Source organism: Oncorhynchus nerka, linkage group LG15 (assembly GCF_034236695.1).
Source record: "Oncorhynchus nerka isolate Pitt River linkage group LG15, Oner_Uvic_2.0, whole genome shotgun sequence".
Lineage (NCBI taxonomy): Eukaryota > Metazoa > Chordata > Actinopteri > Salmoniformes > Salmonidae > Oncorhynchus > Oncorhynchus nerka.
This window is the reverse complement of record NC_088410.1, coordinates 5,803,167-5,815,800: the sequence shown is the minus strand read 5'-3', so window position 1 is coordinate 5,815,800 and position 12,634 is coordinate 5,803,167. Positions and strand designations below refer to the sequence as shown.

The window sequence follows — 12,634 nt, the reverse complement described above, 5'->3', positions numbered from 1 at the left end:
TCTCTCTCTCTCTCTCCCTGTAGTGCTGTACTGAAACAGCTGCTCTCTCCCTGTAGTGCTGTACTGAAACAGCTGCTCTCCCTCTCTCTCCCTGTAGTGCTGTACTGAAACAGCTGCTCCCCCTCTCTCCCTGTAGTGCTGTACTGAAACAGCTGCTCCCCCTCTCTCTGTAGTGCTGTACTGAAACAGCTGCTCCCCCTCTCTCCCCCTGTAGTGCTGTACTGAAACAGCTGCTCCCCCTCTCTCTCCCTGTAGTGCTGTACTGAAACAGCTGCTCTCCCCCTCTCTCTCCCTGTAGTGCTGTACTGAAACAGCTGCTCTCCCTCTCTCTGTAGTGCTGTACTGAAACAGCTGCTCTCTCCCTGTAGTGCTGTACTGAAACAGCTGCTCGCCCTCTCTCTCCCTGTAGTGCTGTACTGAAACAGCTGCTCTCTCCCTGTAGTGCTGTACTGAAACAGCTGCTCTCCCTCTCTCTCCCTGTAGTGCTGTACTGAAACAGCTGCTCTCCCCCTCTCTCTCCCTGTAGTGCGGTCCTGAAACCGCTTCTCCCCCCTCTCTCCCTGTAGTGCTGTACTGAAACAGCTGCTCTCCCCCTCTCTCTCTCTCCCTGTAGTGCTGTACTGAAACAGCTGCTCTCTCCCTGTAGTGCTGTACTGAAACAGCTGCTCCCCCTCTCTCTCCCTGTAGTGCTGTACTGAAACAGATGCTCCCTCTCTCTCCCTGTAGTGCTGTACTGAAACAGCTGCTCTCCCTCTTTCTCCCTGTAGTGCAGTACTGAAACAGCTGCTCTCCCTCTCTCTCCCTGTAGTGCTGTACTGAAACAGCTGCTCTCCCTCTCTCTCTGTAGTGCTGTACTGAAACAGCTGCTCTCCCCCTCTCTCTCCCTGTAGTGCTGTACTGAAACAGCTTCTCCCCCCTCTCTCCCTGTAGTGCTGTACTGAAACAGCTGCTCTCCCTCTCTCTCCCTGTAGTGCTGTACTGAAACAGCTGCTCCCCCTCTTTCTCCCTGTAGTGCTGTACTGAAACAGCTGCTCTCCCTCTCTCTCCCTGTAGTGCTGTACTGAAACAGCTGCTCTCCCCCTCTCTCTCTCTCCCTGTAGTGCTGTACTGAAACAGCTGCTCTCTCCCTGTAGTGCTGTACTGAAACAGCTGCTCTCCCTCTCTCTCCCTGTAGTGCTGTACTGAAACAGCTGCTCCCCCTCTCTCCCTGTAGTGCTGTACTGAAACAGCTGCTCCCCCTCTCTCTGTAGTGCTGTACTGAAACAGCTGCTCTCCCTCTCTCTCTGTAGTGCTGTACTGAAACAGCTTCTCCCCCCTCTCTCCCTGTAGTGCTGTACTGAAACAGCTGCTCTCCCTCTCTCTCCCTGTAGTGCTGTACTGAAACAGCTGCTCCCCCTCTTTCTCCCTGTAGTGCTGTACTGAAACAGCTGCTCTCCCTCTCTCTCCCTGTAGTGCTGTACTGAAACAGCTGCTCTCCCCCTCTCTCTCTCTCTCCCTGTAGTGCTGTACTGAAACAGCTGCTCTCTCCCTGTAGTGCTGTACTGAAGCAGCTGCTCTCCCTCTCTCTCCCTGTAGTGCTGTACTGAAACAGCTGCTCTCCCTCTCTCTCCCTGTAGTGCTGTACTGAAACAGCTGCTCCCCCTCTCTCCCTGTAGTGCTGTACTGAAACAGCTGCTCCCCCTCTCTCTCCCTGTAGTGCTGTACTGAAACAGCTGCTCTCTCTCTCTCTCCCTGTAGTGCTGTACTGAAACAGCTGCTCCCCCTCTCTCTGTAGTGCTGTACTGAAACAGCTGCTCCCCCTCTCTCTCCCTGTAGTGCTGTACTGAAACAGCTGCTCCCCCTCTCTCTCCCTGTAGTGCTGTACTGAAACAGCTGCTCTCCCTCTCTCTGTAGTGCTGTACTGAAACAGTTGCTCTCCCCCTCTCTCTCTCCCTGTAGTGCTGTACTGAAACAGCTGCTCTCTCCCTGTAGTGCTGTACTGAAACAGCTGCTCTCCCTCTCTCTCCCTGTAGTGCTGTACTGAAACAGCTGCTCCCCCTCTCTCTCCCTGTAGTGCTGTACTGAAACAGCTGCTCTCACCCTCTCTCTCCCTGTAGTGCTGTACTGAAACAGCTGCTCTCCCTCTTTCTCCCTGTAGTGCAGTACTGAAACAGCTGCTCTCCCTCTCTCTCCCTGTAGTGCTGTACTGAAACAGCTGCTCTCCCCCTCTCTCTCCCTGTAGTGCTGTACTGAAACAGCTGCTCTCCCTCTTTCTCCCTGTAGTGCTGTACTGAAACAGCTTCTCCCCCCTCTCTCCCTGTAGTGCTGTACTGAAACAGCTGCTCTCCCCCTCTCTCTCTCTCCCTGTAGTGCTGTACTGAAACAGCTGCTCTCCCTCTCTCTCCCTGTATTGCTGTACTGAAACAGCTGCTCTCCCCCTCTCTCTCCCTGTAGTGCTGTACTGAAACAGCTGCTCTCCCTCTCTCTCTGTAGTGCTGTACTGAAACAGCTGCTCTCCCTCTCTCTCCCTGTAGTGCTATACTGAAACAGCTGCTCTCCCTCTCTCTCTGTAGTGCTGTACTGAAACAGCTGCTCTCCCTCTCCCTGTAGTGCTGTACTGAAACAGCTGCAAACACGTGACTTGTAATGTTGTGGCATGCGGGCCTCGCTCTGCTGCTTTTTTGGACTTAACATGACTGGGCAGGTGCACAGCCATTGGCTTTATTACGGAGAGACCTACTCCTCAGTTTCATCAGATGTCCGGGTGGCTGGTCTCAGTTCCCATAGGCGAAGAAGCCGCATGTACTGGTCTGGCGTGGTTACATGTGGTCTGCAGTTGGCTTCTGGTAGAGAATTGAACATTCAATTATCTGGTAACAGCTCTAGTGGATATTCCTGCAGTCAGCATGCCAATTACCGGTCAAAAATTGTTGTGCCTACTCATTCCAGGGTTTTTAAAATGTATTTTTACTCTTTTCTACATTGCAGAATAATAGTGAAGACATGAACTATGAAATAACACATATGGAATCATGTAGTAATCAAAAAAGTGTTAAACAAATCCAAATATATGTTATATTTGAAAAATCACAAAGTTGCCACCCTTTGCCTTGACATCTTTGCACACGCTTGGCATTCTCTCAACCAGCTTCATGAGGTAGTCACCTGGAATGCATTTCAATTAACATGTGTGCCTTGTTAGAAGTTAAGTTGTGGAATTTCTTCCTCAATGCGTTTGAGCCAATCAGTTGTGTTGTGACACGGTAGGGGTGGTATACAGAAGATATGGTATATTGGGTAAAAGACCAAGTCCATATTATGTCAAGAACTGCTCAAATAAGCAAAGAGAAACAGCAGTCCATCATTACCTTAAGGACCACCACAGGAATGGAAGACCCAGAGTTACTTCTGTTGCAGAGGATACGTTCATTAGAGTTACCAGCCTCAGAAATGGCAGCCCAAATAAATGCTTCATAGAGTTCAAGTAACAGACACTTCTCAACATCAACTCTTCAGAGGAGACTGCATGAATCAGGCCTTCATGGTTAAATGTCTGCAAAGAAACCACTACTAAAGGACACCAATAAGAAGAGACTTGCTTGGGCCAAGAAACATGATCAAGGGACATTAGACTGGTGGATATCTGTCCTTTGGTCTGATCAGTCCAAATTTGCGATCTTTGGTTTCAAACTCAAAGTTGGTGAACGGATGATCTCCGCATCTGCAGCGATACGCCATCCATCTCGTTTGGTGGGACAAATGATAGTGGGACTATCATTTGTTTTTCAACAGGACAATGACCCAACACACTTCCAGGTGGTGTAAGGGATAATTGACCAAGAAGGAGAGTGATGGAGTGCTGTATCAGAAGACCTGGTCTCCACAATCCCCCGACCTCAACCAAATTGAGACGGTTTGGGATGAGTTAGACCGCAGAGTGAAGGAAAAGCAGCCAACAAGTTCTCGTTTTTCAACCACTACACAAATGTCTTGTTAGCAAACTAGTTTTGGTTAGGACATCGAATTTGCCTGACACAAGTCATTTTTCAAACATTTTTTTTACAGACAGATTATTTAACTTATATCACTGTATCACAATTCCCGTTGGTCAGAAGTTTACATATACTAAGTTGACTGTGCCTTTAAACAGCTTGGAAAATTCCAGGAAATGTTGTCATGGCTTTAGAAGCTTCTGATTGGCTAATTGACATCATTTGAGTCAATTGGAGGTGTACCTGTGGATGTATTTCAAAGGCCTACCTTCAAACTCAGTGCCTCTTTGCTTGACATCATGGGAAAATCAAAAGAAATCAGCCAAGACATCGGAAAAAATTGTAGACCTCTACAAGTCTGGTTCATCCTTGGGAGCAATTTCCAAATGCCTGAAGGTACCACGTTTATCTGTACAAACAATAGTACGCAGGTATAAACACCATGGGACCACGCAGCCGTCATACCGCTCAGGAAGGAGACGCCTTCTGTCTCCTTGAGATGAATGTACTTTGGTGCGAAAAGTGCAAATCAATCCCAGAACAACGGCAAAGGACCTTGTGAAGATGCTGGATGAAACAGGTACAAAATGATCTATATCCACAGTAAAACGAGTTCTATATTGACATAACCTGAAAGGCCGCTCGGCAAGGAAGAAGCCACTGCTCCAAAAAGTCAGACTACATGGGGACGAAGATCGTACTTTTTTGGAGGAATGTCCTCTGGTCTGATGAAACAAAAAAATAACTGTTTGGTCATAATTATGTTTGGAGGAAAAAGAGGGATGCCTGCAAGCCGAAGAACACCATCCCAATCATGAAATTGTACTAGGCTAATCGCCCGGAGCATGAGCTCACTAAGCTAGACGGAGAAAGAAGCTCTGATGAAAGGAGAGGAAGAAGCTTTCAGGATGATAAAGGAGGAAGATGAGGCTATCACATTGAAAGAAGAAGAGGATGTTATTACAGTGAAAGAGGAAGATGTGAAAGAGGTTGTCAGAGTAGGGGAGGAGGTAGAATCTTTAACAATGAAAAAGGAGGAAGATGACATAACATTGAAAGAAGAGGAAGAACCTTTTGGAGTAAAAGAGGAAGAGGAGGCTACCTCAATTAAAGAGGAGGGGGAAGACGTTTTGCGAGTGAAAAAAGGCTGAAGATCCGATTAACACCAGTGAGTGCTGACTTAAAAACGGGCACAAAATATGCATTTCTCAAACTAATGTGGGGTTTAAAGAGGCATTCTACTGAAGTTCTACACTTTAATATGTTGTTCAGTACTGAATAAATTGTTAAAGGTGCAATCCGTCATTGGTACATATATTTAGACTTTTATATTAGATTTATTGAAATGTCCATGTGGTCGCATTAAAGTACTCTTCATCTAACAGGCTTTTCAAATTCAACATTGGTGCATAATTTCTACTTAAATTATCAAAGGGACGCAAAAGGGCACCCATTTCGTGGAACAACCCTTTAACATTTGCAACACAAACAGTATTTTACAAAATGATGATGAAAGTTTGCATTTTAGGCCCTTTTTAGACCTATTCATGCCTCTTGTAAGACTCTGTGATTGTAATAGAAGATCATAAGTTTACCATCTGTTTGATGTTCTCATTCACACAGGAGAGAGACATGACTATGGTGGATCCTCTGGGAAGCATCAACAACATCCTGATGCTGACGAGGCAGAGAAGAGTCTCTCCATATCAGAACACCAGATGGTACAGCTTGGTCTGGTCTAGCGTACAGCTTGCTCTATTGGGGTCTGGGCTGGGTTTCTGTAAATCACTTCATGACAACAGTGACATCGGCATCCATAATGATATGTGTTTGTGTCCCCTCTTTATGGTTACTAGGACAACGCTAGCCCTTCCTCCCTCCCAGAGTCCCTGTGTCGTGCCTCTCCCGGTAGCGCCTTACTGGGTATGAAGAGGTTGTCTGTGCTGCTGGTGGACTGCAAGAAAACAACAGGGCTGAGTGGAACTGTGAGAGGAGGAGCAGAGAAGAAAGGATCAGATTTGACACATCAAAGTAAGTGCTGTAGTTTAGTTTGAACAAATACAATAGATCTGCCCACTGGTATCTGTGACCAGGACAACCAGCAAAGTTATGTTAGTTGACAGGAAGATAGACTGGTGGATATGGATGTTATGAATATCATAACACTGAAAAAGGATTCTGCCAATGAAAAGAGAGAAACCAATAGACCATATTAAACATTGATGAAAGTTAGCTTTAGAGAAAAAGTTTCAAGTTGATCCAATGCGAAGTGCGTGTTTTACAGAAACCTTTCCTTAAAACATTATGGATGTTACATTGCCTGTCCTAGTCAACCCACCTATCTTTACAAGACTCTAGAACAGGAAAACATGATGGAGTCTTAAAGGAGGACTGTATCAGCTAATGATGAAACATGGAGTCTTAAAGGAGGCCTGTAGCATCTAATGATGAAACATTATGGAGTCTTAAAGGAGGACTGTAGCATCTAATGATGAAACATGGCGTCTTAAAGGAGGACTGTAGCATCTAATGAAACATGGAGTCTTAAAGGAGGACTGTAGCATCTAATGATGAAACAGTATGGAGTCTTAAAGGAGGACTGTAGCATCTAATGATGAAACCTTATGGAGTCTTAAAGGAGGACTGTAGCATCTAATGATGAAACCTTATGGAGTCTTAAAGGAGGACTGTAGCATCTAATGATGAACATTATGGAGTCTTAAAGGAGGACCGTAGCATCTAATGAAACATGGAGTCCTAACTTCTTATGGCTAGCGGAACCCCTCAACAACATTCCTCTGAAAAGGCAGAGCGCGAAATACAAAATATTTTATTGAAATATTAACTTTCATACATTCACAAGTGCAATACACCAAATTAAAGCTTAACTTCTTGTTAATTTACCCATCGTGTCTGATTTCAAAAGAGCGTTACAGCGAAAGCACACCATATAATTATGTTAGGTCAGAGCCTCAAAAACACACACAGCCATTTTCCAGCCAAAGAGAGGAGTCACAAGAAGCAGAAAATCAGATGACACTCATAGGACTTCATGTTACACAATACATGTATGTTTTGTTCGATAAAGTTCATATTTATATCACTCACTGCAAGTACTGTCAAATCTGGTGCAGTTAATGAGTAGATGCAGTACTTAACCCCCAACCCCCTTTGTTCAGGGACACATTATTCCATTTCAGTTCGTCACATGTCTGTGGAACTTGTTCAGTTTTGAATGTTGTTGAATCTTGTTATGTTCCAACAAATATTTACACATCTTAAGTTTGCTGAAAGTAAACGCAGTTGACAGTGAGAGGATGTTAATTTGTTTGCTGAGTTTAGATTGGCGAGTGGAAAAAAACAATTTAACCATCAACGATTTACAGTTCATATAAGTCAGTCATTGTAAATAAATACATTAGGCCCAAATCTATGGACTTTACATGACTGGGCAGGGGAGCAGCCATTGGTGGGCCCTGGATGGCATAAGCCCACCCATTGCGGTGCCAGGCCCAGCCAATCAGAATGTAGTTTTTCCCCACAAAAGGGCTTCATTACAAATAGAAATACAACTCGGGTGGCTGGTCTCAGACGATGTGGGGATCCTGGGCTGGCGTCGTTATATGTGGTCTGTGGTTGTGAGGCCAGTTGGATGTACTGCCAAATTCTCTAAAACGATGTTGGAGGCAGCTTCTGGTAGAGAATTGAACATTCAATTATCTGATAACAGCTCTAGTGGATATTCCTGCATGTCAATTGCACGCTCCCTCAAAACTTGAGACACCTGTGGCATTGTGTTGTGTGACAAAACTGCACATTTTAGTGTGGCCTTTTATTCTCCCCAGCACAAGGTGCACCTGTGTAATGATCATGCTGTTTAATCAGCTTGACATGCCACACCTGTCAGGTGGATGAATTTTCTTGGCAAAGGAGAAATGTTTACTAACAGGGATGTAAAAAATTCTGTAATCTTTTGTTTCAGCTCATGAAACATCCAACACTTTACATGTTGCATTTATATTTGTGTTTATTGTAGTTACAATCAGTTTTAGGAACATATTTCCAAATATTTCACCTTATTTTTTACTTTACCCAAAATATGACATCAGCGATAGTCAAAATGTTGAAAACCTGTCAACGTCTAAATAAGAAATTTGTCCATTTAAACAGCAGGTGTCGATCCCTTTCGACAATGGGGAGATTTTACTGATGTGCTTTGTGTCTTCGATGTAAAAACAAGTTTTTTACAATCACACACAATTACTTCTTTAGTTATTTTATGTTTAAGGAAGTGTGTAGGTCGCATTCTGTATCATACAGCTATGAAAGTTATATATTTAGAACCACCTGCTCAATTGGAATCCAGTGATGTCTGTGTCTTCAGTGTCCTAGAACTGTCTAGGTTTTTGTGTTCTGACTTGTAAAACAGGATGAATAAAATAAGTAATGTAAACATATAAGTAATTACCAGAAAGCTCTATATTTGTTTTAAAATCACACTAAGATTGTTAAAACTGGCCTCAGGTTATTGAGATCTGATTAGGATTTACTCTCATAGCACTGTTGTTTTATCATGTGGAGGTTTCATTCGGGTATCTATTTAAAAAAATAAACTGTCTTTGGCAGGAGAAAGACCAGACTCAGTGGAACCAGAGGCAGGGACGTCCAAACCAGCAAGAAGACACCAGTGCTCCCAATGTGGAAAGGGTTGTAACCGGTTTTGGGACCTGAAACAACATGAGAAAATACACACAGGGGAGAAGTCTTACAACGGCTCCCAGTGTGGAAAGATTTTTAAAGATTTAGTGAATCTGAAACAAAATGAGAAGCCTTATCACTGCTCCCAGTGTGGCAAGTGTTTCGCCCAGGTAGGGAATCTGAAACAGCATGAGCTAGTACACACAGGGGAGAAGCCTTACCACTGCTCCCAGTGTGGCAAGTGTTTTAGCCAGTTAGGGAATCTTAAACAGCATGAGCTAGTACACACAGGGGAGAAGCCTCACCACTGCTCCCAGTGTGGCAAGTGTTTCAGCCAGTCAAGGGATCTGAAAAAACACGAAAGAATACACACAGGGGAGAAGCCTTACCACTGCTCCCAGTGTGGCAAGTGTTTCACCCAGTTAGGGAATCTTAAACAGCATGAGCTAGTACACACAGGGGAGAAGCCTTACCACTGCTCCCAGTGTGGCAGGTGTTTTAACCAGTTAAGTACTCTGACACGACATGAGCTAGTACACACAGGGGAGAAGCCATACCACTGCTCCCAGTGTGGCAAGTGTTTTAACCGGTCAGGACACCTGAAAGCTCATGAGCTAGTACACACAGGGGAGAAGCCTTACCGCTGCTCCCAGTGTGGCACGTGTTTTAACCAGTTAAGGACTCTGAAACGACATGAGCTAGTACACACATGGGAGAAGCCATACCACTGCTCCCAGTGTGGCAAGTGTTTTAACCGGTCAGGACACCTGAAAGCTCATGAGCTAGTACACACCGGGGAGAAGCCTTACCGCTGCTCCCAGTGTGGCAAGTGTTTTAACCAGTTATTGACTCTGAAACGACATGAGCTAGTACACACAGGGGAGAAGCCATACCACTGCTCCCAGTGTGGCAAGTGTTTTAAGCTGTCAGGACACCTGAAAGCTCATGAGCTAGTACACACAGGGGAGAAGCCTTACCACTGCTCCCAGTGTGGCAAGTGTTTTAACCAGTTATGGACTCTGAAACGACATGAGCTAGTACACACAGGGGAGAAGCCTTACCACTGCTCCCAGTGTGGCAAGTGTTTTAGCCAGTTAGGGAATCTGAAACAACATGAGCTAGTACACACAGGGGAGAAGCCTTACCACTGCTCCCAGTGTGGCAAGTGTTTTAACCAGTTAGGGAGCCTGAAACAACATGAGCTAGTGCACACAGGGGAGAAGCCATACCACTGCTCCCAGTGTGGCAGGTGTTTCAACCGGTCAGGACACCTGAAAGCTCATGAGCTAGTACACACAGGGGAGAAGCCTTAACACTGTTCCCAGTGTGGAAGAAGTTTTAACCAGAAAAACAGCCTGAACCAACATGAGAAAATACACAGAGGTGAGATGCATTACCACTCCTCCCAGGGTGCAAAGCATTTCCCCATTTAGGAAGCCTGAAAGAGCATGACACAGAGGAGAAAGCTTACAAAAGCTTAGACTTTGGGAAAACATATTACTCATAACAATCACTTAAACGTCATTAGAGAATCCACACAGGAGAGAGAAATTACTTCTCTTAGCGTGTATATTGATATTTCACATCTCATTTTTCTTACAATTCATCAGAGAACATACACAGTGATCCCGTTGTCTTATATTGTTGCCTTATAATGTGTTTACCTGTTTTTACCAGATGAAATTGCTTCTTCCAATTATTGATAAACATGTACTGACTGTTAGAACTGTTCCATGGATTGATGAGGAATTTAAAAGCTGTATGTTTGAAAGAGATGGGGCAAAAGAGTGGCTAATAAGTCTGGCTGCACATCTGGCTTACATACTGCAAATTGAGAAATGATGTGACCAAACTCAACAAAAATAATCAACTTTATTAGGAAGCCAAGATCAATGATATAAAGAATGATGGAAAAAAAACACCATGAAAGAAAAGTAGTGCAAGTATCGAATTTTGTAAAGTTAGTGTGGGAGAGGTGGAAAAATTGTTATCGATCAATAATGACAAACCTCCTGGCATTGACAGCTTAGGAGTGGCTATAGAGTCAGCTACTGTCCTCAGTAGCTTTCCATCCATCTGTCATATTTTTAATATGAGCCAAGAGGAAAGTCCACCAAATTAATCCACTACCCAAGAGTGGTAAAGCGGCCTTTACTGGTTCTAACAGCAGACCTATAAGCTTGCTGCCAGCTCTTAGCAACCTATTGGAAAACATTGTGTTTTACCAAATGTAATGCTATTTCTCTGTAAACAAAAGAACAACAGACTTTCAGCATGCTTATAGAGAAGGGCACTCAACATGTACTGCACTAACACAAATGACTGATGATTGGTTGAGAGAAATTGATAACAAGAAGATTGTGGGAGCTCTATTGTTAGATTTCAGTGCAGCCTTTGATATTATTGACCATAACCTGTTGTTTAAGAATGTTTGTGCTATGGCTTTTCAACCTCTGCCATAATGTGGATTCAGAGCTGTCTATCTAATAGAACTCAGAGGGTTTTTAATGGAAGCTTCTCTAATGTCAAACATATGAAGTGTGATGTACCGCAGGGCAGCTCTCTAGGCCCTCTACTCTTTTCTATTTTTACCAATGGCCTGCCACTGGCATTAAACAAAGCATGTGTGTCCATGTATGCTGATGATTCAACCATATAAGCATCAGCAACCACAGCTAATGAAGTCACTGAAACCCTTAACAAATAGTTGCAATCTGTTTTGGAATGCGTGGCCAGTAATAAACTGGTCCTGAACATCTCTAAAACTAAGAGCATTGTATTTGGTACAAATCATTCCTCAAGTTCTAGACCTCAGCTGAATCTGGTAATGAATTGTGTGGCTGTTGAACAAGTTGAGGAGACTAAATTACTTGGCATTACCTTAGATTGTAAACTGTCATGGTCAAAACATATAGATTCAATGGTTGTAAAGATGGGGAGAGGTCTAGCCGTAATAAAGAGATGCTCTGCTTTTTTGATACTACTCTCCACAAATCAAGTTCTGCAGGCTCTAGTTTTGTCTAATCTTGATTATTGTCCAGTCGTGTGGTCCAGTGCTGCAAGGAAAGACCTAGTAAAAGCTGCAGCTGGCCCAGAACAGAGCGGCTGTCACGCCCTGGCCATAGAGAAGCTTTTATTCTCTATTTTGATTAGGCCAGGGTGGGCATTCTATGTTCCTTTTTCTGTGTTTTTGTATTTCTTTGTTTTTGGCTGAGTGTGGTTCCCAATCGGAGGCAGCGGTCTATCGTTGTCTCTAATTGGGAATCATACTTAGGCAGCCTTTTTCCACCTGTGTTTTTTGGGTAGTTGTTTTCTGTATAGTTGATTTGTCTTACAGAACTGTTCGTTCTTCTCTTTGTTATTTTGTTCTAATGTTTTTTGATGAAATAAAAATCATGAACACTTACCACGCTGCGCTTTGGTCCATGCCTTCCGACGAGAGACGTGACAATTATGTGTCATGTTTTGTGTTGACCGCAGGAGGGGTAGCTGCTGCTTTTGCAACAGCTAATGGGGATCCTAGTAAAATACCAAATACCAAACTCTGTTGTTCTCTCTGAGCTCAGAAATAAAGAATCTTGGTTTGACTTGGACTTCAGCAGATCCTTATATTGTAATATCCACTACAACTCACCCACAGATTGCTGTTTCATGATTGTCTCAATGAAGAGTTCCTCATTCCACTTTCCTGTGGGCTTTTACAAGCCTCCCACTGGTTGAATAAACATTGTTTCCACATCAAATTAAAAAAAATATCCTTAACATTGATGAACCTTCTATCTTCATCCCTAAACTAGCAACATTAACTATTGTCTATTGTTATTCTCAATTACATTCCAGGGGCCTGTTGCACAAAACTAGGATAAGGGATTAAGCCAGGATATCTTGGTGATCCTGGCTCAATTGATCCGTAATCCGGTTGCACTAAAGATGGATAGGGGGCAGGAGGATATGTTATGGTATAA

At 43.9% G+C, this 12,634-nt stretch overlaps 1 protein-coding gene across 1 annotated transcript; it reads left to right on the top strand.

Annotated features, from left to right (window-relative positions):
* The first annotated feature begins 5,600 nt into the window (after positions 1-5,600).
* Positions 5,601-12,256, top strand: LOC135560337 (gastrula zinc finger protein XlCGF26.1-like). Its single transcript, XM_065002221.1, has 3 exons — positions 5,601-5,692; positions 5,828-6,002; positions 8,598-12,256. Exons 1-3 carry the CDS (start codon positions 5,690-5,692, stop codon positions 9,980-9,982), a joined length of 1,563 nt encoding a protein of 520 aa, XP_064858293.1. The 5' UTR covers positions 5,601-5,689; the 3' UTR covers positions 9,983-12,256.
* The last annotated feature ends 378 nt before the right edge of the window (positions 12,257-12,634 follow it).

Bases quoted from the DNA above. Each gene is read 5' to 3' on its own strand.
- LOC135560337 (XM_065002221.1), top strand. The intron at 6,003-8,597 runs GTAAGTGCTGTA...TGTCTTTGGCAG, and splicing joins ATCAGATTTGACACATCAAA to GAGAAAGACCAGACTCAGTG.